The sequence below is a fragment of the Cyprinodon tularosa genome, unplaced genomic scaffold, assembly GCF_016077235.1.
Source record: "Cyprinodon tularosa strain WSP-4 unplaced genomic scaffold, ASM1607723v1 ctg66, whole genome shotgun sequence".
Taxonomy (NCBI): domain Eukaryota; kingdom Metazoa; phylum Chordata; class Actinopteri; order Cyprinodontiformes; family Cyprinodontidae; genus Cyprinodon; species Cyprinodon tularosa.
This window is the reverse complement of record NW_024039407.1, coordinates 1299003-1324570: the sequence shown is the minus strand read 5'-3', so window position 1 is coordinate 1324570 and position 25568 is coordinate 1299003. Positions and strand designations below refer to the sequence as shown.

Genomic DNA, 25568 nt, shown 5'->3' with positions numbered 1-25568 from the left:
CCCAGAATGAAATTGGTATAATAAAATCCAAAAATCTGGGTGTGTTTTCAAACCTTTCAAGTTAATAACACTGATCTTCTTATTAGAATGTCAAATTTGATAGAAAATAATGAATATTGGCAATCACATAAACATTATTTAAGATTATTTTACCTTTACACTTTTCCATATTTTACCATGCATGGATCATGTCTCAAAACATAAAGTAGTGCATAAGAGTGAACACTCAAAGGTATAGAGGACGATCTTTTATTTCCGGATGGATCATCAAAAAAAGTGGTCCTCCTAATTGTCAATCTTTCTGGTGATATGTTTACGTAAAGGCCGTCCCACATGCTCATCCGTTAGCTATCTTTTTCTGCTCATGTGCACTTTCAGGCGTATATCAGTGATGAGCTATGGTTTCAGACAGTCAATGAAGCTCACCTTTCTCACCGTGGTTCTTTGAAAACGGCCCAGGGTCATAAGAGAAAAAGTTTCTACGAAGTGTATGAGAAGAAAAGAAAGCAGCAGATATATCCCGGAATCGTTTGCTGACCTGACAGCGGCGACTAATAACAAAGATGGCGTAGGCACTGCGTGATGGAGGCCGAGTTATATGACCCACGGGGAGCAAAAAGCAGTGATCATCTGTTCGAACGGTAAGTTAACTGAGTTCGCTATAAATTTCACTAAATAGTCCCTGCTCTATATAGTGATTGAGGGATTAAGGGTGGATGTTTGGGTACAGTAAACCTGTATATGCGATGCAAACAGCAACTTTTAAACAGAGCTTGCACGAGAAGAAATGGGCACGTGCATGCTGTCGCACGTGTTTTATAGGCGTTCCCTCTCGGAAGCGGGTACAAGGTGGTGCAGGTGCATTTTTTGTGGAGAGGGCGGGTCAGGTCAGGAAAGTGGGGCAAGCATTATACCACCTCCTAACTCTGATATCCCTAAATAAATTACAACCAAGTTTGCTTTGTTAGAGAAAATCAGTGAATAAAGGACCATGAAGACCAGGGAACACAAGTGGCAGGTCAGGAAGAATGTTGTGGAGAGGTTTAGAAAAGGGCTGGGTTCTGAAATGATACAGGAAGCTGAACATTTCAATTCACATTAGTTCAAGTCATCATCTGAACATGAAAAGAATGTGGCAGAACTGCTCCAGTCAAAACATGACTAACCTAAACCGGCAGGCAGAAATCCATGTTAAATCAAACTCATACTAATACAGTTCACCTCTATAGGCAGATATTATTCAGGGCCTGAATGTAATACAGGCACGTCCAATTCACTTTAAAGCCAGTGGGTCAAAGGTTATCTATCTAAGGGTGCCTGTGGTAAAGCACGGTGGTGGCAGCATGATGCTGTGGTGATTCGATTAATCAAGGTGGGCAGGAAAATAGGCCAGAGTTAATTAGAGGTCAAATGAAACTAACAACAAACTAATCCTGGGAAATATCTACGCAGTAGATTTGTCCTGCTGGATGGACGACACTTAACCTTCCAGCAGGACAGCGTGTCAGAACGGTCTAGTCAAAGTGGAGATTTGAAAATGAATCTCAACAGATAATATTCTGATAACCACTTATCCCTTAATTATAAAGTAATAAAATTATAATAAATACTTTGGTGTTCTGGTGTTAAGGTGACAAGATGTGGAAACATTCAGAGGTTTTGATTACTAGAAAGTGCTGTATACAAGCAAGGAAGCTAGAGAGCTCCTACCGCACATCTACACTGATGGGGTGTCTCGTGTCCATGCAATGATGAGTCATAGCTGTTTTTAAAGCGATTTGACCCTGACAATTCCATCCTGGTGCTTTGAAATACTGGAAAATTTGTTTCCTTCAACTTTTTCCAACTCTGCTTCATTAAAGACACAGACAATAAAAAATACATTATAAATTACAGAATAGTAAAAACATCTTAAGCACCATTCTGATGTAAATAAACTGTAGAATTAGAGACCCAGATAAAGGTCCAGATCCCTGTTAGCAGCTGCACCGATGAGCCACTTTAACATACATCTGACTCAGGTGTCAAACTCCGACTGCTGGTCTATGAGGATGGTCGTGTCGTTTCCTCTCCTGGTGCTTGGATCCAGGCAGGACACTCCCAGTGCTATCAGACAGAGCCATACCTGTGACACGGGAGCACACGCACACATGTCAAAGGTCGTATCTGTCAGATGAAGGTGGCCGATAACACAGAGAACATTTCTTGTTTAATGAGGTCACGTAGTCCCTGCTTTGCAGTGATTATGCGATCACGCGTAGCACGTCCAATTTAATTCCTTTCATATTTACTATCATTGGATTTGTAGGAGCCTAAATTTAGATTAAGTTAAGATAAAAAATAGAAAAAAACATTAAAAGGTTACAGTATATATCAGAAACTTAAAGGTTCTCATATGTAAGGATGTTCAATATTTCTAATAGTACTGAGGTTCAGGTAATTGGAGTGGAGCCACACAGTTTTTTGACCTCATTTATATTTGTCCTAATCTTCTTTTATTATTTAATTTTTAATGGAAATGTAATACCTATATTGTTTTTTATTTTTGAAGTAAATGATAGAACCTAACGGAGAGGATCCCATTTGTTTTTGTTTTTGTTGGGTTTTTTTAACCATCAAGTGGATTACAGAGGAGAAAAGAGGGTCAAGCTTATGGCTTCGCTACTCAGGAAACTACAGTATCAAAGGCAATGGTAGTGGGTACAGAACAAAAGTTTAACAAGTGAACAGAACATACCATCAATAACAATCATGTGGACTCTGTCTTTACAACCTAAGTGTTTTGCATCCATCTTCTTCCACTTTCCTTCCCATTAATAAGTTTTTACTTTTTTTAAAGAGGTGGAAACTGACACAGGAGAGATGTTCAGGTGTTTTTCCTTTATTAGTTCTGTTTGTCTACCTATTATCAGGTGTTTTCTAGTTTATTTATTTTGTGTATTTCTTAATGTTTTAATTTGTTTATCTTTACTTGTATGTTTGTATTTGTGGATAGGTTTATCCATGCATCATCTCTCCCTCAGCCAGGCTCCTCCCCTTATTATCCGGTTATATTATGAACCTGTTTTTCCTATTTGTTTTAACGTTTGCACCTGTTTTCCCCAATTACTGAAGCTCTGATTCAGTTATTAGGTTGCAGCAGGTCCTTAGTTCATCTCCATGTCTCCTCACCTGTTTGCAGTTCATCTGCCTCAAATTCGTCATTAGAATCTCAGAATGAATGCGTCAGTTTGCATTTCAGCCAGAACTATAGACCATTACAGTGTCATGTCTCGATCCGGGTACTTGCAACCTTCTCAGAGCACAAGTGCACTGCTGTAACCCACCATGACCATTAAACCATTAGTCATTGGTTTAATAAAAGCTAAACGCTGCTCTTTTTCATTAAAAAAAATTATTAAATGTGTTATTTTCCCTGTTGTAAATATAAAACCAACATTTATGCTACTAGAAAAAATATAACATTAGAATATGTTATAACAATAGAATAATGTTTAAATTCAGAATGAATCTAACTAAATGCTCTTTTCTCTTTGCAATGATCAGGTTAACACCTGTAGATCCACAAAAACTATAACTCCGAACTATAAATTATGTTTTAATCAAGATTATTGCAAACATTTTATGCACTTTATCAAGATATGTTTTTTAAAACATATTATTAGAGTACACATTTTTTTACTTAATACAAATGCTGTGCATTTGTAGCTTTATTTACTGGATTTCAATACCTTATACTTATGGATTTAAATAAAAAAAAAATCAAGATAATTTAATTAGCAAGTTGATAAGTGCAAAATGCTCCCATTTTGACCAAATTAAGGGGGCTTCATGGTGACAAAATGGTTAAATGAAGTATAGTGTCAATCTTTGCTGACAAAACAAGCCAACCTATATATGAGACTTGAGTCAATTACAGGTGCTGGTCATAAAATTAGAATATCATGAAAAAGTAGATTGATTTCAGTAATTCCATTTAAAAAGTGAAACTTGTATATTATATTCATACATTACATACAAACTCATATATTTCAGATGTTTATTTTGTTTAATTTTGATGATTACAAATGACAACAAATGAAAATCTCAAATTCATCATATCAGAAAATTAGAATATTACTGAAGACCAATAAAAACAAAGGATTTATAGAAATGTTGGCCAACTGAAAAGTAAGAACATGAAAAGTATGAGCATGTACAGCACTCAGTATTTAGTTGGGCCTCCTTTGGCCTGTATTACTGCAGCAATGCGGCGTGGCATGGAGTCGATCAGTCTGTGGCACTGCTCAGGTGTTATGATAGCCCAGGTTGCTCTAATAGTGGCTTTTAGCTCTTCTGAATTGTTGGGTCTGGTGTATTGCATCTTCTTCTTCACAATACCCCATAGATTTTCTATGGGGTTAAGGTCAGGAGAGTTTGCTGGCCAATTAAGAACAGGGATACCATGGTCCTTCAACCAGGTACTGGTAGCTTTGGCACTGTGTGCAGGTGCCAAGTCCTGTTGGAAAATGAAATCTGCATCTCCAAAAAGTTGGTCAGCTGCAGGAAGCATGAAGTGCTCTAAAACTTCCTGGTATGTGGCTGCGTTGACCCTGGACCTCAGAAAACACAATGGACCAACACCAGCAGATGACATGGCACCCCAAACCATCACTGACTGTGGAAACTTTACACTGGACTTCAAGCAAAGTGGATGAAGTGCCTCTCTTCTTTTCCTCCAGACTCTGGGACCTTGATTTCCAAAGGAAATGCAAAATTTACTTTCATCAGAGAACATGACTTTGGACCACTCACCAGCAGTCCAGTCCTGTTTCTCTTTAGCCCAGGCAAGACGCTTCTGATGCTGTCTGTGGTTCAAGAGTGGCTTGACACAAGGAATGCGACAGCAGAAACCCATGTCTTGCATACGTCTGTGTGTGGTGGTTCTTGAAGCACTCACTCCAGCTGCAGTCCACTCTTTGTGAATCTCCCCCACATTTTTGAATGGGTTTTGTTTCACAATCCTCTCCAGGGTGCGGTTATCTCTCTTGCTTGTACACTTTTTTCGACCACATCTTTTCCTTCCCTTCGCCTCTCTATTAATGTGCTTGGACACTGAGCTCTGTGAACAGCCAGCCTCTTTAGCGATGACCTTTTGTGTCTTGCCCTCCTTGTGCAAGGTGTCGATGGTCGTCTTTTGGACAACTGTCAAGTCAGCAGTCTTCCCCATGATTGTGTAGCCTATAGAACTAGACTGAAAGACCATTTAAAGGCTTTTGCAGGTGGTTTGAGTTAATTAGCTGATTAGAGTGTGGCACCAGGGGCCATCAATTTTGAACCTTTTCACAATATTCTAATTTTCTGATATGATGAATTTGAGATTTTCATTTGTTGTCATTTGTAATCATCAAAATTAAACAAAATAAACATCTGAAATATATGAGTTTGTATGTAATGTATGAATATAATATACAAGTTTCACTTTTTAAATGGAATTACTGAAATCAATCTACTTTTTCATGATATTCTAATTTTATGACCAGCACCTGTATAAATCTAAATGAATATTGGAAATTCAAAGAATCAATCCTGCAGCTCCATGCCACTCACCAAGTAGCCCACAAATGTGAGGTATGCTATGGAGAGGAAGCTAGCCAGCACGTAGAGCCACACACTCTTCAGTGCAGTCACGTAGACAACCACAAAGTACAAGTTGATGGCACACACACACAGGATCACCAGCCCTCCTCCTATTTTATACGTCCTGCAGAGATAAGCAAAGATACAGTGAGCAGGATACAGAACAGGAGGAACTGATTTAACTCTGGGTATGTTGTGATCCACTTACAGTCCGTTGGCAAAGTCATTCATTAGAGAAGGCAGGCTGGTGAAGGTGAGGATGGGAATGAGGGCGAATGGCAGCTGGGGGGAGAAAGATTGAGGTTAGGTTTGTGGTGTTTGTTAGGTCATACCAGGGGTGTCCAAAGTGTCACCCAGGGGCTGCTTTGTGCAATGATCTGACTGCAAACTCAAGAATAATAGAAATGTAGCCATTCAGCACAGGCAGTTAGAAATGGAGACTTCGAATATAGAAAAAATACTTTTTTTTTTTTTTTTTTTTGCAGATGAGTTAAAATCTTTCAGTGGTAGTGATCTGTCACCAGACAGCACTCAGTCCACTTATAGATATGTCCATTTCAAATCTAGTGACCTGTAATCAGACACTACAACCCAAAATATTAAACACACTGGATTAAAAAGGTCCATAAAAGTCCCCCGCAGGGCCTTAATAACTAATTAGAAACACTAGCCTATCTACACCACATACAATAGCACACCCTTGCTCCTCAACAAAAAAAAAAAAGTCTAAAACAAAACATCTATTTTATGATCTTTTCTCAAAGTTGGACTGTTGTGCACCCAAAGCTGCTTTTAATTTATGTAATATTATCTTATGTTATGTTAAAAAGTTTAGAATAATAGTGACAATTTCAATTAAAGCTAAAAGACATTTTTTTTCTTTAAAGGGACAGTGTAATACATTTTGCTTTATTAGCATTAACAAACACATAATACATATTCTGCAAATGTCTAATTGCATCCCTTGAATAATTAAAGTGTTTTCATGGCTTAGAGATAGTTGTTATTAGATACATAGGGGGTGGTGCACCCAATGAAAGATGCTATGTTGTGTCTCCATTTTTGATCAAAGTGAAAAGGAACAAAATTCTCAGCCTTACAGGTTTTATCTGTATTTGAAAACATGTGGTCATTGGGAGACGTGTTTAAAACAAGCAACAATACAAATACATATAATTCAACATTCCACTTTCTGCTGCAGTGCAGAACCATCGGTACCCTTCATCCAGAATGAGTAAAAAGCTACAAACCAAAAAAATCATATACATCAGCCAGCTTTTACCATGTTGAGACAATTTATGATGTAATATTAGTCAGTATATTAGTAAAGTTTCTTTGGCCTTATGATAGAAAGCAAGCAATCTTCCCCCCCATCAGCGACAGCTAGTTTGTTTGTTAGCCTACTGTACATTGGGCGAGCTACGATACAATAGTTGCTGTCATTCTTCATAGAAGTAATTCCAGCTTGTGAGCGTAGGTTGTTTTCAATCTTGTTTTCAGAGAAATGTGTCATGTTTTCATTGTTTTTTAACTGATCTGTCAAGGTTGACATAAGCTGATGTGTCCCCTCCATTCAGAAAGAGTAGAAAGTAAATCATACAGGGAGGCACCAGTCTGTGATTCACTAGATGAAGGTAGATCTTACACACTGTTCTTTTAAATTAGGCAATCTCTTAAAACAAATGTTAAGCTTAGGCTGTGTGTGTTTTTATCCTCTTACACCCTAAGGGGGTATAAATAAATTTCTGCCTGACAAAAACACACAAAAGTAAATAACCTATAGCCTCAAAGCTATTAGATTTAAGAAGAAACTTTTGGTACGTCTGTAAAGGTAAGATGTCATAGAATGGTTTTCTGGTGTCAGCACCATTGTAGCTTTGACCCTGCCTGAAATATTAGGGACAAAATACAAAATATTTTGCATTTTTTGAACCTCGCCAAAATTTTCTTTGAAATAAACATTGCAAAACACTACCAAAATATTATTTATAGCACAAAAAAGTAGTACAGACTTTCAAATCTAAATGTTGTGTAAAAATATACCAAATTTGGACTCAATCAGATGAATCATATTTATTTTAGAATGGTATTAGTGAGAAATTTCTTAGGCGGAGAGGCCATTTTGGCACATTTATCCATAAATGTCACCAAACTGTGCCAAATATGTTTACATCAATACTGGGGGTTTGGTAAAACTACGAGGTCATGTAGCAGCTGGACCCGCCGGTGGGTCCGTAGGGTTCAAGGGGTTATGTCTATCTGTGGCAGGAATCTTTACCTAAATAATCCAGTGGGAGGCACTATAACTGCACAGATCTTATTTTACAAAGGGGAAAAACACTTCAGTTGATTTCTTCTTTAGCATGTGTCTTTAAGTTGTCTAAAAATCTGCTTGTATTGTGAGTTGAAGGTGGGAATTGATAATAAATTGCATTTAGAATGTTTCCAAAAAAGAGCTTTTCCCAAAAAGCAGAAACACCCAATAACATTTGGTGAGAGAAAGACTTACTTTCTCTTTCCACCTAGTTTGCTGAAAGTAACACATGTAAAGTGGATTTGTTGCCCCAGAAAAGGGAAGAGACAGCTACAGCTAGTGTTAGCACTTTCCCACTAAAGAGAAAACTCCCATGACAAACAACTCTGAACAAGAGACCATTAAAGGCCATGAAAACAATGAAACCTTAAAGCTACATATGAATATGCTTCTACTAATCATTGCATTTTAATGGATTCATATTATTATAATATTCATATTATAACAATATAGAATATGAAGTCAGAGCTGCAGAGATTCACAGCTTAGGTGGTAGAATCTGCTGAAGTTCCTTAATAAAATTAAATCACTGAGGAACTCATGTCATCCACTTACTATTGTTAACTAATATTTCAATTTCAATTAATATATTCCCCAATAAAATGCAAAACTAGGTATTGGTACCTGGGTTTAGTTCATTTCCACCCTTATTTTTTGAACATTTAAAACAGGTAATTGGATCTGGCTGAACCAGTTTAAGTTGTTATCTAACCTGCATGCTCTGGAGCACGTTGAGGAAGTCGTTCATGCCAGTCAAGTGCCGCACATCCTGGAAAATGGCTACCAGCAGCGTAGGAATGATGGCCAGGGAGCGAGTCAGCAACACTCGAGCAAAACGGGACCAACGCAGGTTCAGGAAACCCTGAGAACGAACATCATGCATCAACTAAAAAGCAGGTGTGGAAAGTAATGAATTACATTTATTCAAGTTACTGTAATTAAATATTTTTTATGAGTAATTTCTAATTTTCTGAGTAGTTTTTGAAATATGTAATTTTTACTTTTACTCGTGTAAATTTTAACCTAAGTAGTTTTACTTTGCTACATTTAAATGGTGAAAAAATTTAATGTGGCCCTGCCTTGCAATTACCCTTTGTATTGTCTCATAATCCAGTGCTGCGCTTCGGAAGATGGTAGTTGCTAATCACAATTTAGGGAGTATGGATGAGGAAAGGCCTGAAGAGGAAACATATTCTGGAGACGAAAGCCAGAAAAAACCCTTGGCCATTTTTGGAAGGATTATTTGTTTTCAAATGCACAAAAGGGAACAATGTGATAATGCATTGCAACATGTGCCTGCCCAGCAAAACTGAGCTTTCGGCTTTTAAAACATCAACATCCAATTTATGAGAAAATGTGGCAGTAAGTTAGTTATCATGGTGTTGTCTGTTGGACAGTAGGATTGAAAATTGTTTGCACTTTATGGTACAGGTTGTGACTGTCCTTGTGCTGTGAGGAAGTATGTTCCTTAGCCCAGGTGATCTTTTGCAAGTGTGGATGTCCACTGAAATACGCCTTGAAATCGATTAAAACACCTTGTGCTTAATTCGATTCATGACTCTTAGCATTAAATAACTCAAAGTAACTAAGTAACTTTTACTCAAATCACATTTGAAATGAAGTAATTTTGTACTTTTACTTGAGTAAATTTTGAGATGGGTAATTTTACTTTTACTCTGAGTAGAATTTAGGCAAGGTAAAGATACTTTTACTTAATTACAATTTTTTAGTACTCTTCCCACCTCTGCTAAAAAGGAAGTTGCACTAACAAGGTACAGTTTTAGGAGATAGTAACACACCAGAGCTTTACAGATGCCAGGAGTAGTTTCGGGTAAAGCTAAGGCTCTTATCTTGTATGTATGTGTGTGTCGCTCACTCCCCCTTAACTGACCTCCATGACAAACTGTCCAGAGTATGTTCCTGTCATGGTGGAGCTCTGACCGGCTGCAAGAATCCCAATCGCCCATATGTAGAGCGCTGCTGGGCCGAAGAAGCAGCCCAGGACGACTCCCTGTTACAGACGTGCACACACAAAGAACAGACAATAAAAACCAGGTCCATCCCATGAAATGCTTTTATAGATGTACTGATTAACTGCTGTACATGATGTGAATGCAAGACGTACCCCTTTGTAGATGTCAACCTCCAGAGTTTCATTGTTCAGAGGGAACAGGTCGGGTTGATAACTTCCTGATTGGTTGCAGGTGTTAAACTGATGTCATAAAACAACCAAAAACGTTTCAGAGAACATTGTAATATGAAGCTCTTATTAAACAATGAGAGCAAATGGAGAGATACTCACCACTTCGATGTTTGAGCGCTGGTAGAACGCCTCAGCAAAGACGGCGACCACAAACACATTGATGAGGAATGAGACAAACAGAGCGATGGCCGACTCGATGAAGAAATACTTGTTTGCTTCTTTTACTTCTTTCTTCTTTGAGCGATCCACCTCTCGAGACTTTAAAGCACATTTGGTCACTCAGTGATTAGGTTTTATGGGGCTGATGATAGACTGACTTCAGGTGCTGTCTGACCTTGACAAGAGCAGAGTGGAGGTAAATGTTGTGAGGCATGATGACGGCACCCACAATGCCGACAGCCTGAGTAAGCTGAACGGGTCCACAGCCCTCGCAGTACGGCACAAACATCCCCTTCAGCAGCTGTCCTTGGTCAGGAGCCACCGTCACATACTGCAGCAGAAAAGTAAGGCCATTGACTTTAGAACTACTCAAAAATATTTATATCCACATTTAAAGCATGAATACAGGGTGCAACCAGACAACGACAGGCAGAGAGGGTCAGAAGGACGAGGCATGTTGCTGGAGTTTACTACAAGAGCCAAACTGAATTTACTCAGATCTAACTCATATTTCAGTGACAGAAAGTTAATAGTGCATTTAGGAAACTCTGTGGTGAAACTTTATAATACAAACAACAGAGAGACAAAAGTATGGCGTACATTTAAGGACATCCTCAGGTTTCAGGAAATAAGTCATCAGACTTAGGAATAAACTTATAAAAGGAAAGGTATGATCTCTGAAGGTTTTTTAAATACAGTGAAATCTTGACCAACCTGAGCAGCTTAGTTGTAGCTTTGTTAAACTAAAAAATCTGCTCTGTTCCAAACACCTGAGAACTGATGGTTTCTTTTTTTTAATGAGACCTGCAAAATTTTTATTTGAAATCTGTGCCCTAACAGCTTTTTTCATAAGACCTGATAACTTATTTCATGTGAGCGGAGGATTCCGTACACACGGCTCAGCTTTAGATCCAAGAAGATCTAAGCCTATATATAACATAATAACACATGAGATCATCTGTGTTCTGTGCTGACAAAAACATCTCTATAATGCAATGTCTCCTGATGTCTCAAAATCAGCCAAAGTACAAATGTTCTTCAGTTAGTTAATGACACAAACCCTCAATGGAAATTTGAAATTAGATTATAAAAACCACATCACAAAAATCCAATGTAGAATAAAAAAATAGAACATGTGCTTGTGCTCTGGGAAGGGTGCAAGTACCCAGTTAGAACCCGATAGCCTGCACTCTGGGTTCCTGAGCAAGACCCTTAATCCCACACTGCTCCCCGGGCACCGCACAATGGCAGCCCACTGTTCCCCAAGGGGATGGAACAATGAGTTGAATTTCTCCAGTGTTAGATAAATAAAGTCAATTATTATTTCTCTTTTCTTGAGAAGACCATATGGAGGTGACAGTCACTTTCACATTTAGCTCCAAGACTGCAGAAAAGAACTAAGCAACATCTCAAATATATGCAGATGACATCATTGCATATATGCAAAAAAATATAAATAAAAAGGCAAAAAAACTAGCAACTGACTGCAGAAGAAAGTCACCTGATTAGTTTGTAAATATTTTTTGCATGCCAATACAAAGATGGGATCGATCAAATTAGACAAGATTAAAAATTTTTTTAGGGGGATAACTCTAGTTTAGTGCCTTACTGGCAAAGTTAGAGAGATGTGGGATAGATGTTTTGGGCATGTGATAAGAAGAGTGGCTGTAATAGAGAAAGACTACATACCTTTTATTTAAAATGCACAATCATCGGGCTTATGTGTTTAGTATTAATAAAGTATAAAATTAATACTAATTACTGAATTTTACTTAAATGTTAAATAAATGTAGTTGTTTGAAATGCATAAAGGTATCCCTGAATAGTATGCAATTTAAACAATAAACTTTATGCATTTGAAATAAATAAACTCATTAGTATCAATTTTGAGTCAGTATATTTGATTTTATATATATATATATATATATATATATATATATATATATATATATATATATATATATATATATATATATATATATATATATATATGTATAAATTGGATTAATTCTACATAAAACTGAAAATTATGTATTTTAAATAAATAATATATAACTTTATTTATTAAGTTTGTGATAAAATTATCCCCAAAAAGTGGGAATTTGCTATGTAATAAAATTAGATGCATCTTAAAATTTGGCTGAAATATTTTTGTGAGTGTATTGTCGATGGAACTACCTGTGGGGATAAAAAGCACGAAGACAACAGAAAAGGTTAGTGGACATAAATAAACCTGGATTCATGAAAATAACATGCAGAGGCTTTATGTGACATCAGATTATCTGAGGTAGAATGTCAATTTACACACACTGAGCATTTACAGAAATCCTGAGCTGTTTCTTTTGTTTCTATATTTATTCCATAGATCTGATTGGCCAATAAAGTGAAGACAAAAGAGCAAACTAACATCAGTACCTCATATCCAAAGGTTATGGCCATAATAGTAATAAGAAAACCAAAGAAGGCTTCCAGTCTTCTTAAGCCTGCAGAAAAACACACAAACCAATTAACTCTTCCTTTATTAATATATAAAGTGTTTATGAATAATGTGATTACAGCTTTACCAGTAATATGACTTACTGTACTTATCAAGGAAGAGGAAGACAAAAGTGTCGACAATGGTGATGAGCACACCGGCCCAGAGCGGGATCCTGTCATTAAAGCACACACGGCAGAAATGTTGACAACGAAAGTAGCTCTGATCGTAATTATTAGCAGCCATCCACCCAATCCTTTGTGTCTGTATACCACACCTGTTAGAGGACAGGAGGCTGAAAGCGATGGCACAGCCGATGACTTCCTGCATGTCTGAGCCGATGATCGCCAGCTCCACCATCAACCACAGGATGATTCTAGGTACCTTCATGCAGAAGAAAAAAACCCACATGGGAGTGAGTTTAATCATAAAAACAGAACCTTTTGATAATGAATTAAAAATATTCTACGGTTCCAATAAATCACTCGAGAGGCCCTTGCCAAAAAGCTGAACAATGTCCTAAATATAAAACATATCCTGGGATGCAAAGAAATAGTTTAGATCAGAGCATATTCATGAAGTCCAGAACTAATTCCAGATCAGAATTTGTTGCAAGACTTTAGAAATAAATGTTTATAGTTGCTGCCATCTATCAATTCATTTACCAAAGAAGCATGGGAAACAAGCCAGCCTCTAGATGATCAAATGATGGACACACATTACTAAAGCAGTGGTTTCCAAACTTTTGAGAATAGAATAGAGTAGAATTCAAGTCACAAGTACAAATCAACGAAATGTAGTTTGCATCTATCCAGAAGTGCTATAAGAATATAAATATTTATTTACATGTGCACAGAGACTATATATGTATTGATTATAAACGGTATATATAAACAGAGAGTAATTGTAAGAAGTCAGAAAACAAAGAAATATAAAAGGTATATACAGATTTCAATCTGAAAAACTCCTTCAGCGAAATGGTGGAGGAGGGGATGGAGGTGGGTTGAAACGGGGTCATCTGAATGAAATCACACGGCTCAACCACCACCTGCACACTAAGTAGCAGACGAGTTGCGGATCGGAAGCCTTTTAAGATGAAATTTGGATTGTGATTGGCTTTCATAGAGGCATGGTTCAATGCTGATTGGCTGTGTCGTAGGGGAAATGAAGGCGAATTATCCATTTATTCAGTTGAACTTCCGCCTAAGTTTCATTAAACAGGATAGTTAGGATATGGATTTTATATATATATATATATATATATATATATATACATATATATATATATATATATATATACATATACATATATATATATATATATATATATATATATATATATATATATATATATATATATATATATATATATATATATATATATATATATATATATATATATATATATATATATATATGTAAGTGGGGTTATAATACAGAGTAAAAAAATGACAGATAATAGCATATAAAATATTTACAGATTATATACAGCTATAGTTGAGAAAAATAAACTTAAGAATATACTTAACGTGTTTAGTTTTTTTTGGAGAATGGTGTGTTAATCATTGTAGAGCCAAAACCTAAAGAGGGGTTTGGCCGTTTGCATAAAAAAGTTTTGCAGTGTTAAACAATATTAGAAAAATGTCTATTTCCAGGAAATAAAAACTGGATTTGGCTCATTCTTTTCCTGGAAAGGCTTGATATATTTAATATGAAATAAAATCTAATTCAAAAACTTTGGTTCACTAAAGACAAAGTCTTTTCTTACCTAAAAAATTTTCCATTCAAAGACGCTATTTGTTACATGCCAACCAGTTGCCCTGGCTGACAAATTTTATAAGACTCCTGAATTATATTAAGAAGCAGCACAAATTAGTTCAGGGGCTGGAAATTGGCTCAGAGCGGGGCTTTAGACTTATCTGCATGAAAGGTTTTTGCAAACCACTGATCAGAAGGAAGAAAAATGCATGACTCACTCTTTAGATTTTAACATCAGAAAACTTGAAAACCAGCTGTTTCCTTCTGCTTCACAATTATGTACACCGTAGTGTTTGGCTGTTCCTCTAAATGCTGATAAATTACATAAAAATAAGAAGCTGTAATGTGAAAAAATTTGAAGTTCAACAGATGATTAAACTTTTTTTCAGGTACTTTTTCCAGGTATTAACAATCAATCAGAACAAAAACATATGCATAAAATTATCATTGCTGCTGTTCGTCTGAGTTTGATTTGACCTTATTATTTGTCTAATTTTACCTAAAATATGTGATTATATCAAAAACATTCTTTAAAACGTCCGTAAATAATTTTACACCACTGTACGAGTCGGAGCATTTTTATTCCCAAACACTTGAGGTAGTGCCCAAGGCTTTCTGTAATGCATGTTTTTGTTATTTTGTCTAATTAATTTTCCTTAATCAAAACTAAACGTGCACAAACATTTAAAATTTTGTGTAAAATCTAAATCTAAAATCTAAATCAAAGGCTAACTGGCAAATGAATGCTCTACACGTTCCCACTAATTTTAACATTATCTTTTTTCTGTATATAAACATTAACATTAAAAGGTTTCTCGTTCAAACTGCAATCTGCTAAAGGCTCTATGACAACAATATTAATATGTTAATTGGTTCATGACTTAATGATCTAAATATTTGAGCTCATTTCAAGATAAAGTGATGGGTAAATTTTTAAGAGTTCATGTTTAGAGTATCAATCAAGTTTACATTGTTTTTCAGGTTTAACCTTATGGAACAAAATTAGAGCAAGTTCTTAATAAGGGTTTTATACACTTTTACAGACCCTCGTTAAGCATCGGTTGACCAGTTATAGATGGTAGCTCATATGTGTAAATAGTTGGATCTTCTCCTTAGATGCATGTGGAAAAAAATATTTAAAGCTGAATAAGAAATGTCTCCTGCTGGATAAATGCATTCAGTTACCCTCCTTGTTATATGCTTCAGCTGTCATGGGCTTCAACTTTAATCCAAGGATTACAGTGACTCTGTCAGTGCGCCTGGTAAAGTAGGAAAACCTCTTTGAAACCTCTCTGTCAGATTTCTGAGCTCCTCAAAAAAACGCTGCAGATTTGTTTTGTGTCTGAGGCACAGCCCAGATAAAAGGTATGGAATAGGTTAATGCTAAGGATGTATGGTTATGTCTCACAGTGGGGTACTGGCGGTGGCAGACTTCAGCCAGGTGCATCCCAGTTACCACGCCCAGCCGAGCCGCCAGCCGCTGCAGCAGCAGGCCGATGATGGTGGCCAACAGCAGCACCCAGAGGAGCTGATGGGATTAAAGCAGAGAAAGCATCTGTTAGTCCCATTACATAACACAAACTACAACTAACAATCAAACCATATAACATTAAAAAATATATAGTTTAGCCTGTACTCTTAAATTTAATATCATTATTTTTGATATCCCTTCTTCTTATTACAGTTGTTCTCAGTGGTTTTCATCAAAAACTGGTATTTCAAGAAATATGATGACATTTAATTTATGCACCAATCCATGAAACCTCTTCTGCTGTACTATAAAATAAGCTTCTTCTCTCCTCTTGACATTTAGTACTAAAATACACTTTGATCAAAACAATACACACATATTTGATGCCCATTTTGTATGAGTGACAAGGAACATGGTCATTCAAAGTTCTTAGAGCAAACTGGGTAAAACTTTGTCTCTAAGTTTTTCAGTTAGCAATCTGCTAACAGCCACAGGTGCAACCTGCCGTAAATTTAAGCTTTTTTGTATGTCTTCGACCTTTGTGTTGGTGGAATGTCATGTTTTTTGTGGGAAAAATAAAATATACCAAACAGTTTGTAAGATATAGTGTTTTTGTGTGTTCTGGCTCTGCAAGTTGGAAAAAAAAGGTTAAAAAAATACATTCTAGTAAGACATTTCTGTACTGGTTTGCGATTTCCATTCATTCTTTTCATTCCATAATAGGGTTTTACACTGAGCTCCTGACTCTTCAGATATATATTCATATGTTTTGCCATTTTATGGTTTGCATGCAGCATTATAAAACTAAACAGTTCTCTAAGAAGAATTAATATTGTAGAAATTCTTGTTTTTGTAAATTTTAATTTTTTTATTATGTGCAAAGTTCTGAGAATATGAGACATGTTTTCAAAAAATGTGTGGATTTAAACTTATTTTATTCTATATATTTTTACAATCTGTATCTTGGAATAAATTAACTCTGAAAAAAAAAGATCTTGCAGCTTTAATCTACAAATATTTTGTTAAATTTTTTTCCACATATTTCCTCTGTTTCTGCATCATTCAAATATGATTCTGCTTCATTTAAAAATGAGCATGACGGTCATTTTGGGAAGAAAAAATAATGGAAATGATGTGACACACAAAAGAAAAGTGAAAATGATAAGAAAAGTGGAAAAACAAGTAAATAATTACAAAAAATACCAAATAATGAGAAAGATTGACATGGGTAGAAAATAGTCAAAGTTGATGAGAAAAAACCTCAAAACATTTACAAACCATCCAAATGACACTGATGTAAATCCCTGTGAAAGCCTTGCCTTGTGTTAATGACATAAATGTTCTACAGAATAATATATTTCATACATTAGTGCATCTTTCTCTTTTGGCTTATAAAGACTAACTGAAAATGACTCCGCAGTTTCAGGATGACACCTTTCTTCAAACTTTATTTCCACTTTATTCTATATATTTTGACTTTAATCAATGAAAGAAATAGCTTTTTTCTCAACATTTTTTGTTTTTCCCTTGAAATATACTTTTGACTGTGTTGTTTACTCTGACATAGAGTTTTTTTAAGCCCCTTTCCAATTAGTATTAGTGAATGTTCCAAGGTACATTACATTACATTACATTTTAAAGCTACAGTGTGTAATTTTAGCGACATCTAGCAGTCACACTGCAGAATGCAGCAACATGAACATCTCCCCCCCACCGCTTCTCCCCCCCAACAGTACCGCGAGCGTTACGGGACAAAATGTCTTCCACTGCGTCCGCATCACCTACCTTCTCAAGTGATGAGGTTTGTTTACATAGATAATTTTACAGATAGTATTTCATTAGTCTGTGTAGGGTATAGATTTTATGTAGACTTAAGATAATAAATATACCCGTTATTTTTTCTACATCGTTGTGACGTTTTGGCGATCTCGCAATCGCTAGTTTGTTGGCTCTGGGCTGCCGTAGCGCAAAGATGTCTGCCTCCATGGCTGCAAGACCCGCTCCTATGTAATTATAAATAACGAATTCTAAGGCAACGCAAATATTAAGGTTAAGAGGCTGAGCTCGTAGATGATGATAAATAACATAGTTATGTATAATATATTACATTTCTGACTGTATATCCCTGTAATTATTACACACTGTAGCTTTAATGTAATGTAACGGCTATAGCTTCTGCTAATGGTTCGCCTCCCCTACACACCTAACTTTTTTTTAAGCAGGTGCTGATAAAATTCTGATATCTAAAGAAAAGAGCCATAATTCAACACTGTGGCCTAATGAAAAAAGTTCTACTTTACATTTAGACAGAAGTGGGACAAAGACAAAAATATATATATATTTTTTTTTTAACACAAACTGAATTTAGAAAATAATTTACTTCATAACCCTGCTGCAAGACATTTGAATTTTTGTTGTTTCATGAATAGCTATCAGGAGATCAGGTTTAAATTAATTAAACAGTAGATTTAATCTTTATTCTTTTCTAACATATATGCTTTACTTACTGTAAATATTGGTTTGAAAAGTTTATATTAAGAAATTCCATGTGAAAAAGTGTTTCTTCTGCAAAAAATAGTTATATTTAAATTATTCACCGTTTTCTGTTTCTAATTTATATTTGATTTTATACTTTTAAACACCATAATGTTTACATAATTTCAAAAAATTAATCAGATGTCATGAGCCAGCAATTATTCAGTACTTGAGTAGCCATTTTGCCTCAGACTTTTTTAACCCTTAGTTGAGTAATTTCTTGGATGGCTACTTTCTAATTTTACTTGACCAAGAAGATGTTAAAGTAATGCTACTCCTACTTAAGTAGACTTAGACAACTGTTATTGTGATTTTGTATAGAGTGTATACAAAACGAAATTTTGTTTTGTAAACCTTTCAGACAGTAAATGAGCAGCAGCTTAGCAGTGAAACGAATATTTTCATTCCTTAAACTGCAGCACTGATCAAATGTAAACAGTGTGGGACCAAAACATGTTGCAAAATGCATTTATATTGAAGTTCAGAGCATTTCAAGACAAACATATATGGTGCAAATATGCAGTATTTTGGTTTGGTGTTATCAGTGTGATGCAGTCTGTGACTTGATTTAGAGTTTTTTTCAACGGTTGAGCAGTATGATGACAGTGGGGTAAGAGTGCATTATTTGGGTACTCCACCCACCTCTGAATGTCTGTTACCTTAAATCCAGCTTTAGCTCCTGACTGGAGGTCAGATTCGATGTTTCCTGGGTCCAGGTAGGCGATACTCATCAGAAACCCAGGTCCAGTGAAAGCCCAGAGTTTACGCAGACTAAACAACCTCTATAACAAGCAGAAATACAAGCTGTAGAGCGAGCAACACCAGTTTGAAATTGAATAAGCAAATCTAAGTTGTACAGGTTCAGATTACCTCATTGTCCTCCACAGTAATGGGGACCCTCTGTTCGAAGTATGTAGATGGAGGTGGTTCATTACTATGGTTCTGGAGGAATACTGAAGGTGCATACAACCCCCTGTGAGTGTGTGTGGTCTGGATTACTGCTTTTTCCTGGTTTTGCACAGAGTCCTCTGCTGAAACATCATAAGGTGCATCTAAAGAACACAAAACATATCAGCATAAAAAGTGTCCAGGAGAACATAGGCAGTTAATACAAATGTTAGAGGTTGGTTAAGTGCTAAAAACCCCTACCGGTACATACCGACCTACCTATCTACCTGCCTGCCTGCCTGCTTGCCTGCCTGCATGCATGCATGCATGCAAACAATTATACATACATATATATATGTGCTGCCAATACATGAACACCCAACTTAGCTGTATTGATCCACAATTCAGATTGAGGAATCTGTGAACAGGACTGCTTTAAGTGCTAAACTCCACATGCCTGCCTGCTACAAATACTACATATTACCCTGAACAAACCAGCATTATGCTGTGGAGGTGCTTTTAATCCTTATCGTCACAGACTAGAAGGGACAATAAGTAACCTATATAAAGAGCATAAACCTGCAAATGACTTTTCATTGGGTGGACTTCCAGGTAGAGAATAGTTTAGATCCCCATCAGATCCCACTGAGCCTGAGAAGAACAGGCAAACAATCCATCCTCTAGATGTGCAAACAAAAGGCTTGTTGCTATAATTGTAGCTCTACATTGTGGTAAGCACATGGGAGGAAAGCAGCTCCAAGTTTTATTTTCCAACAACTTGAAAATGATGCATGCTTTTTCTTTAGTTTTTGCAGTTATAGTCAATTATGCATTCATTTGTGATGATCATCCGAATGTACTGTAGTACTAACCAGTGGCGGCTGGTGAAAAATATTTTTGGTGGGGCTGATATAGCCTAGTGTATGTCTCTAACTAATCCGGAATAAGAATTCAAATAAACAATTGGACAATACATACAATTTAACAGTAATGATTTAATTTACTATATAATAACAGTAACAGTGATGATTTGGGTCACTGTGACGGGGTTCTTTGGCCTCCAAGAATCCAGGCTCAGTCGGGTTACCGGCAAGGGGGGATTTACCATTAGGCAATACTAGGCAGTTGCCTAGGGCCCAAAGTTCCTGGGGGCCCCATAAAACTCTGTTTCCATGTATGGTTAATACAACTAATCCTTATTTGTGCACATTAATTATGTTTTTGATAAAAATCCTTTGGCTAAAATGCCATCAGAACACTGATAAATAGAGAGGAAAAAGGGACAAGAAGAGAGGGACAAAACCTAGAACAAATAATGGATGTCTATTCTATTAACATTTCTCTATCTGCAGAATGGGTCTGTTTTATGGGTTTTCTTCTCAGGGGGCCCCGTGCCTGTCTTTGCCTAGGGCCCCAAATTTCCTAAATCCGCCCCTGGTTACTGGTGTTGGTGATTTATTGTGCTCAAAAACTAAAAACAGGGTGCAAAAGAAACTAAACATGTACAAGATCCTCTGGGCCTCAGCCTCCCTCCAGTTACCAGCAATGTAACAAAGAAACAGAAAACAAAAATTGCCGCTTTTCTTCCCACAGCCCTCATTAAATAGTTTAAGCCCCTCCCCTCAGGCTCTCTTATTTCTGATTTCTTCTCATAAATCAGTTTTGTCCATATATCACCTCCACAAATAATTGATATCCAAAAACAAATAATTTTTACAACTTAATTATTTTACACAGATTCATTGACTTATTCAATTACACCAAACTGGGTTTGAAACCAGCAGACGCAGCCAGACTGAAGATGAGAACTCCCCATAGCATAAACGCGTACACCCCCACACCCCCACACACACACACACGGCTAACCCCACTGAAATATTAAGTGTGCACCCTCAATATGCCAGTAGGTAACCAGGACAGCTTGTGTGTTTTAAGTTAATGGACCGCTACTGTAGGGCTCAGCGCGAGTGTATTAGTCCTCACAAACACAGTATAACAGGAATGTGTGTGTGGCGCGCAAAGTTAGAGGATGTGGATTCGTCACAGTCACAATAACCATGACATGAAATTTTCATATCCTACAACAGGGATGTTCTTCTGGCAAACGGGTAGATAAATAAGGATCTCACCGAATTTGGTGGAAGCTGCATCTCGTTCGTTACATTCGCCATCTTCCCTCTAATTGTCTGCACCTGCGCTTGGGTTCAGAAGCCTGTTAAAGCGCAGTATTTTCAGCGCCCCAATACCATAAAGTTCTGAGACGCTGATTGGCCATTAAATTCACCTAGCAATAGTACATGATTGTCAGATTCTCTGCAAATGTGGGTCAGTCTGATCAGCGCCCCCAGAACAGAGACGGTAGGAGTCTGTCTGTGGAAATCCACAAATGAATGACAGTAGGTAGGGAAATGTAGTTTATATAATTTGTTTTGCTTATATGTAAACACTCTAGAGAGTAAAACTGACATTTATGAGTTAATTTCTAAAAATATATTTTACGTTTCTCTCTTTTTATCAGGGAGGGCGGTGCCCCAGCGCCCCCTATGGGCCGGCCGCCATTGGTACTAACACTAAAATTATCCAAGGCCTTGCTTCAAAATCAACTAATCTAGCAGCCAAATAGCCAACAATGATTAAAGAAATAAGATATATTAATAAAAAGCAGATCTTTTTTCTTTATGGCCTTGGAAAGATGCTACATGATTTCTCGTCAAATGAAAGAGAGTTCACAACTCTGGAATAGGAGCAGAAATATGAACAACTTTTTTTGGTTTAGAGAAAAAAAGAAACACTTTTTAGACCTAAGTAGGATCTGAAGGTGTCACCTTGTTGACATGACTGACTTTAAAATAAATCCAAGATTTGGGTCCTTTAAAAGAGCAGTCCTCACCTTGTTGACCTGATAGTTTCGTTTCCTGATCCAGGGGAATACTGGGAGGTAGAGAGGATATGTGGATGTTCTCGGGCGGGGGGTTTCTGACTGGAAGCAAACAGGTAATTAAACAGGATTTAAAACCTATTAATAAAAATCACTGCACACAGAAAACAGAACCCAAAACAAACAAGGAGCCATGAGAAACACTTGATCTGTTTAGACAGGCAGAAAAGAGCTGGATTATCCCTCCAGAATGTTCTCTGGGCAAAGATTTCCACAACTGGCATTTATCACCCATTCCACGTTTTTTCTAAGAGCCACCAATAGATTTTTTAATATTATGGGCATCATGGTTTGATAAGGTTGGTGCTATCGACATGGCTAATAATAATTCAATTTTATTAAACACTATTTATTATAAGGTTTTGCTACAGATCACATTTCTTGTACTGTTAAAGTGAAAGGTCTACATAGAAAGCTTAATGTGGTAAATAAATTAATTACTGAAGAAATTAACAATATTATATACTTTCTTGTGATTGTTTTGCTCTATTTGATTCTCTGTATTTGAGTGTCCAAAATGGATACAGACTTTATTTTATTATACTTTAAGAATTTGGACATTTTTTGTTTATTTGATTAACATATTTAGAGAAGCAGAAGTATTGAAGGTCAAAGATATGTCTAAAGTGGTGCAGAATAAAGTAATGATTTGAGCCAAAAACATAAAAAAGAAGTAAAACAGGTAAGGTAAGTTAAATGTTTGCTGATGTAAACCAAAGGATTTGTTGCACACTATTGCTCTGGTTTCCTCAGGACAACAAATCTGAAAGAAGTGACTCAGAGACTCAGAGAGCTTAAGAAACCTTCCATTGAAAGATTTGGGGGACACAGAGTTATGCCTTTTTAAGAAGAAGACTATGTCAGGGTGTAATGATGTGGTCCACTGTTTCATGGAAGCCACATTAATATGTCTGGGTCTCACTTCCATTGCTCAAACTTTTCCAGGGAAACTGAGACAAACATAAAAAAAATGTTTCCAGAAGAAGTGCAGTACAGGATTGCTGATTCCTTCTACGATGCAGACTATTGAGAAACAGTTTGAGGAATTTGAAGTATTTTCAGTGTTTAAAAGGGTTTGAACTGGACAGGGGAGTTCTTTAATCAAAGAATAGAACATGAACTGCTTGGAGTGTTGAAAACTTCTGTCCCCGACTGACTTCTCTGGGCTCTAAAGCTTCTGGCACCAAGTCACAGTGGAAATGTGGAACAACAGATAAATTAGTGATGTAGGCGTTTTTTGAATAAAATACTGATAGGGCCATCATGCTCTACAGAAACCTGATGATGCCTCAAATTCAGTTAAATAAACCAAACCTCAAAGACAACAAAAATCCCCATGCGCCGTTCCTCAATGTTCCTTCTTGGGTCCCTTGCTATACAATATCTGCATGTGTTCCTGAGCTCAGAGTATAACCAGCGAGATAACAAACTCTAACTATGCAGATGACACACAGCTCTACTACATGATGTAACCAGATGACTATGCACCCACTAAAGCGCTGTGGAAAAGAAATCAACAAACACCCAATAATTTTGCTTCTGGCTGAATAAAAAGAAAACTGAGGTAATCATTTCCTGACCAAAGGAGCGATGAAAAGTTTTAGTTGTTACAGTGGTAACCCTAAAAATCAGTCCTTCTTGGTGTAGTGATGGACTCAGACCTGAACCTTCAGAGGCTGATAAAGTCAGGTGAAAGAACATCTCCAGGATTAAAGGAATAATATCTCAGCAGAACTTCAAAAACAAATTTGCAAGGTCATCTTTGGCAGTACTTATTACTGCAAAAGTGTCTTCACAGGCCTGGCCATAAAGTGGATCAAACAGCTGCAGCCTGCATCCTCACCAAAGCTAGGGGAGTAGAGCACATCAGCCCAGTTCTAAAGTTCTTGCATCCATTGCATTCTTGTATCTCAGAAAATATACTTTAAAATACTTCTGTATTGACATGTCACAGCATTAGATCACTCAAGTACAGATGTTATGTAGAGGTTAATGGCCTGTATTTGTGCTTTTCCATTACAGGGGCTGACATAAAGTACTTTCTACTGCATGCAGTCATTCACACATTCACAAACTGATAGTGGCAAACTACACTGTGGCCGTAGAAAGAGTGCTCAAACATTATTTAAATAAAAGTAAGATTACCGGTGTAAGATGTCACTCTAATAAAAGACAAAAGGCTTAATTAATTTTTTCTTCAAGTAAAAATTATTTTGTTACTTTTTGTGTGTAGAATAAAATCCCTCTTGTTTATCGCATGAAGGAAAAGATGTGATATTGATCTGAACCTATTTACAATTAAAGAAGCACCTTTATAAAAGAAAGTTCAGCACAGGAATTAAACGTTTCAACCAGTGTATTTCCATAGCACTAATTCACACCAGTTATCTCAAGTCACTTTTTAAACATTATAATTCTGTTGTGTGTCTTTTAACAGGAAGTTGTTTATATTTCCTGTGTTTTGTTGTCAGTTGCTGTCTCTATATGGTTTTAACATTTTCTCCTCTCAGCATCTTTCTCCGTCACATCAAACCCACTGCATCGTCTGCTGCTTTCCTCCTCCTGTTCAGAACCTGGTAGTTCTGATCTTCAACACATCCTTTTTAAAATAGATCCACTGTCGCTCAGATCTAATCCTTTTATATAACAGAACCAAAATCTAAGAACCTATTTCAGCTTAAGTCAATATGAAGTTTAATGTCATTCACCAGATAAAACTGATATTATTAAAATCTTCGGTTTAAATATTATGAAGCATTTCTAAAAAGTCCTAATCTGAGGCATATACCAGATGCCATCCACCCACTGAATCCTATGTGTAGTAAATAAATATGAATCTCTTTAATGGTGGTACTTTTTATGTTTTGCTGTAATTTTGGAGAAAAATAAATACAAAGCAAATCTTGCACAGTCAAAGAAAATAAAAATGTTTTTTCGAAGTGAAAAAGTATTTTTAATTAGCTCCACTTCCTTTCATTGGCTGTATTTTGGGTTTTTAAATGTAGACAGTATACTGTACTTATGCAAACTAAGTCTAGACTGAATAATAACTATAAGAACACAACATATTTTTGCTAGTGGCTCAGAGGCTGAATGATGGGCCTCCATGTTAGTGGATCACTGTCACTGCTTCCATTTTGAGTTTTTCTTTTTGTATATATATAGTTTCACTTAGTTTTATTCATTTTCACTTTTCACACATCTAAA

General features: G+C 36.5%; 1 protein-coding gene across 2 annotated transcripts in view; it reads right to left on the bottom strand.

Moving 5' to 3' along the window:
* Nucleotides 1-25568, bottom strand: part of LOC119799516 (natural resistance-associated macrophage protein 2-like) — a 30322-nt gene that overhangs the window by 3602 nt on the left and 1152 nt on the right. The window contains exons 2-16 of one of the 2 annotated variants that reach the window (XM_038309454.1): nt 22314-22403; nt 19406-19587; nt 19195-19317; nt 15938-16057; nt 13049-13155; nt 12876-12946; nt 12711-12778; nt 10471-10626; nt 10236-10394; nt 10059-10145; nt 9825-9944; nt 8646-8795; nt 5828-5901; nt 5590-5743; nt 2011-2125 (exon numbers count right to left, since the gene is read on the bottom strand). In XM_038309454.1, coding sequence (XP_038165382.1) covers nt 2018-2125; nt 5590-5743; nt 5828-5901; nt 8646-8795; nt 9825-9944; nt 10059-10145; nt 10236-10394; nt 10471-10626; nt 12711-12778; nt 12876-12946; nt 13049-13155; nt 15938-16057; nt 19195-19317; nt 19406-19587; nt 22314-22403 — 1769 coding nt within the window. In that variant the 3' untranslated portion in view covers nt 2011-2017. Of the gene's footprint in view, nt 1-510; nt 2126-5589; nt 5744-5827; nt 5902-8645; nt 8796-9824; nt 9945-10058; nt 10146-10235; nt 10395-10470; nt 10627-12710; nt 12779-12875; nt 12947-13048; nt 13156-15937; nt 16058-19194; nt 19318-19405; nt 19588-22313; nt 22404-25568 lie in introns of those variants that run through there. The other variant, XM_038309453.1, reaches the window with a different exon arrangement.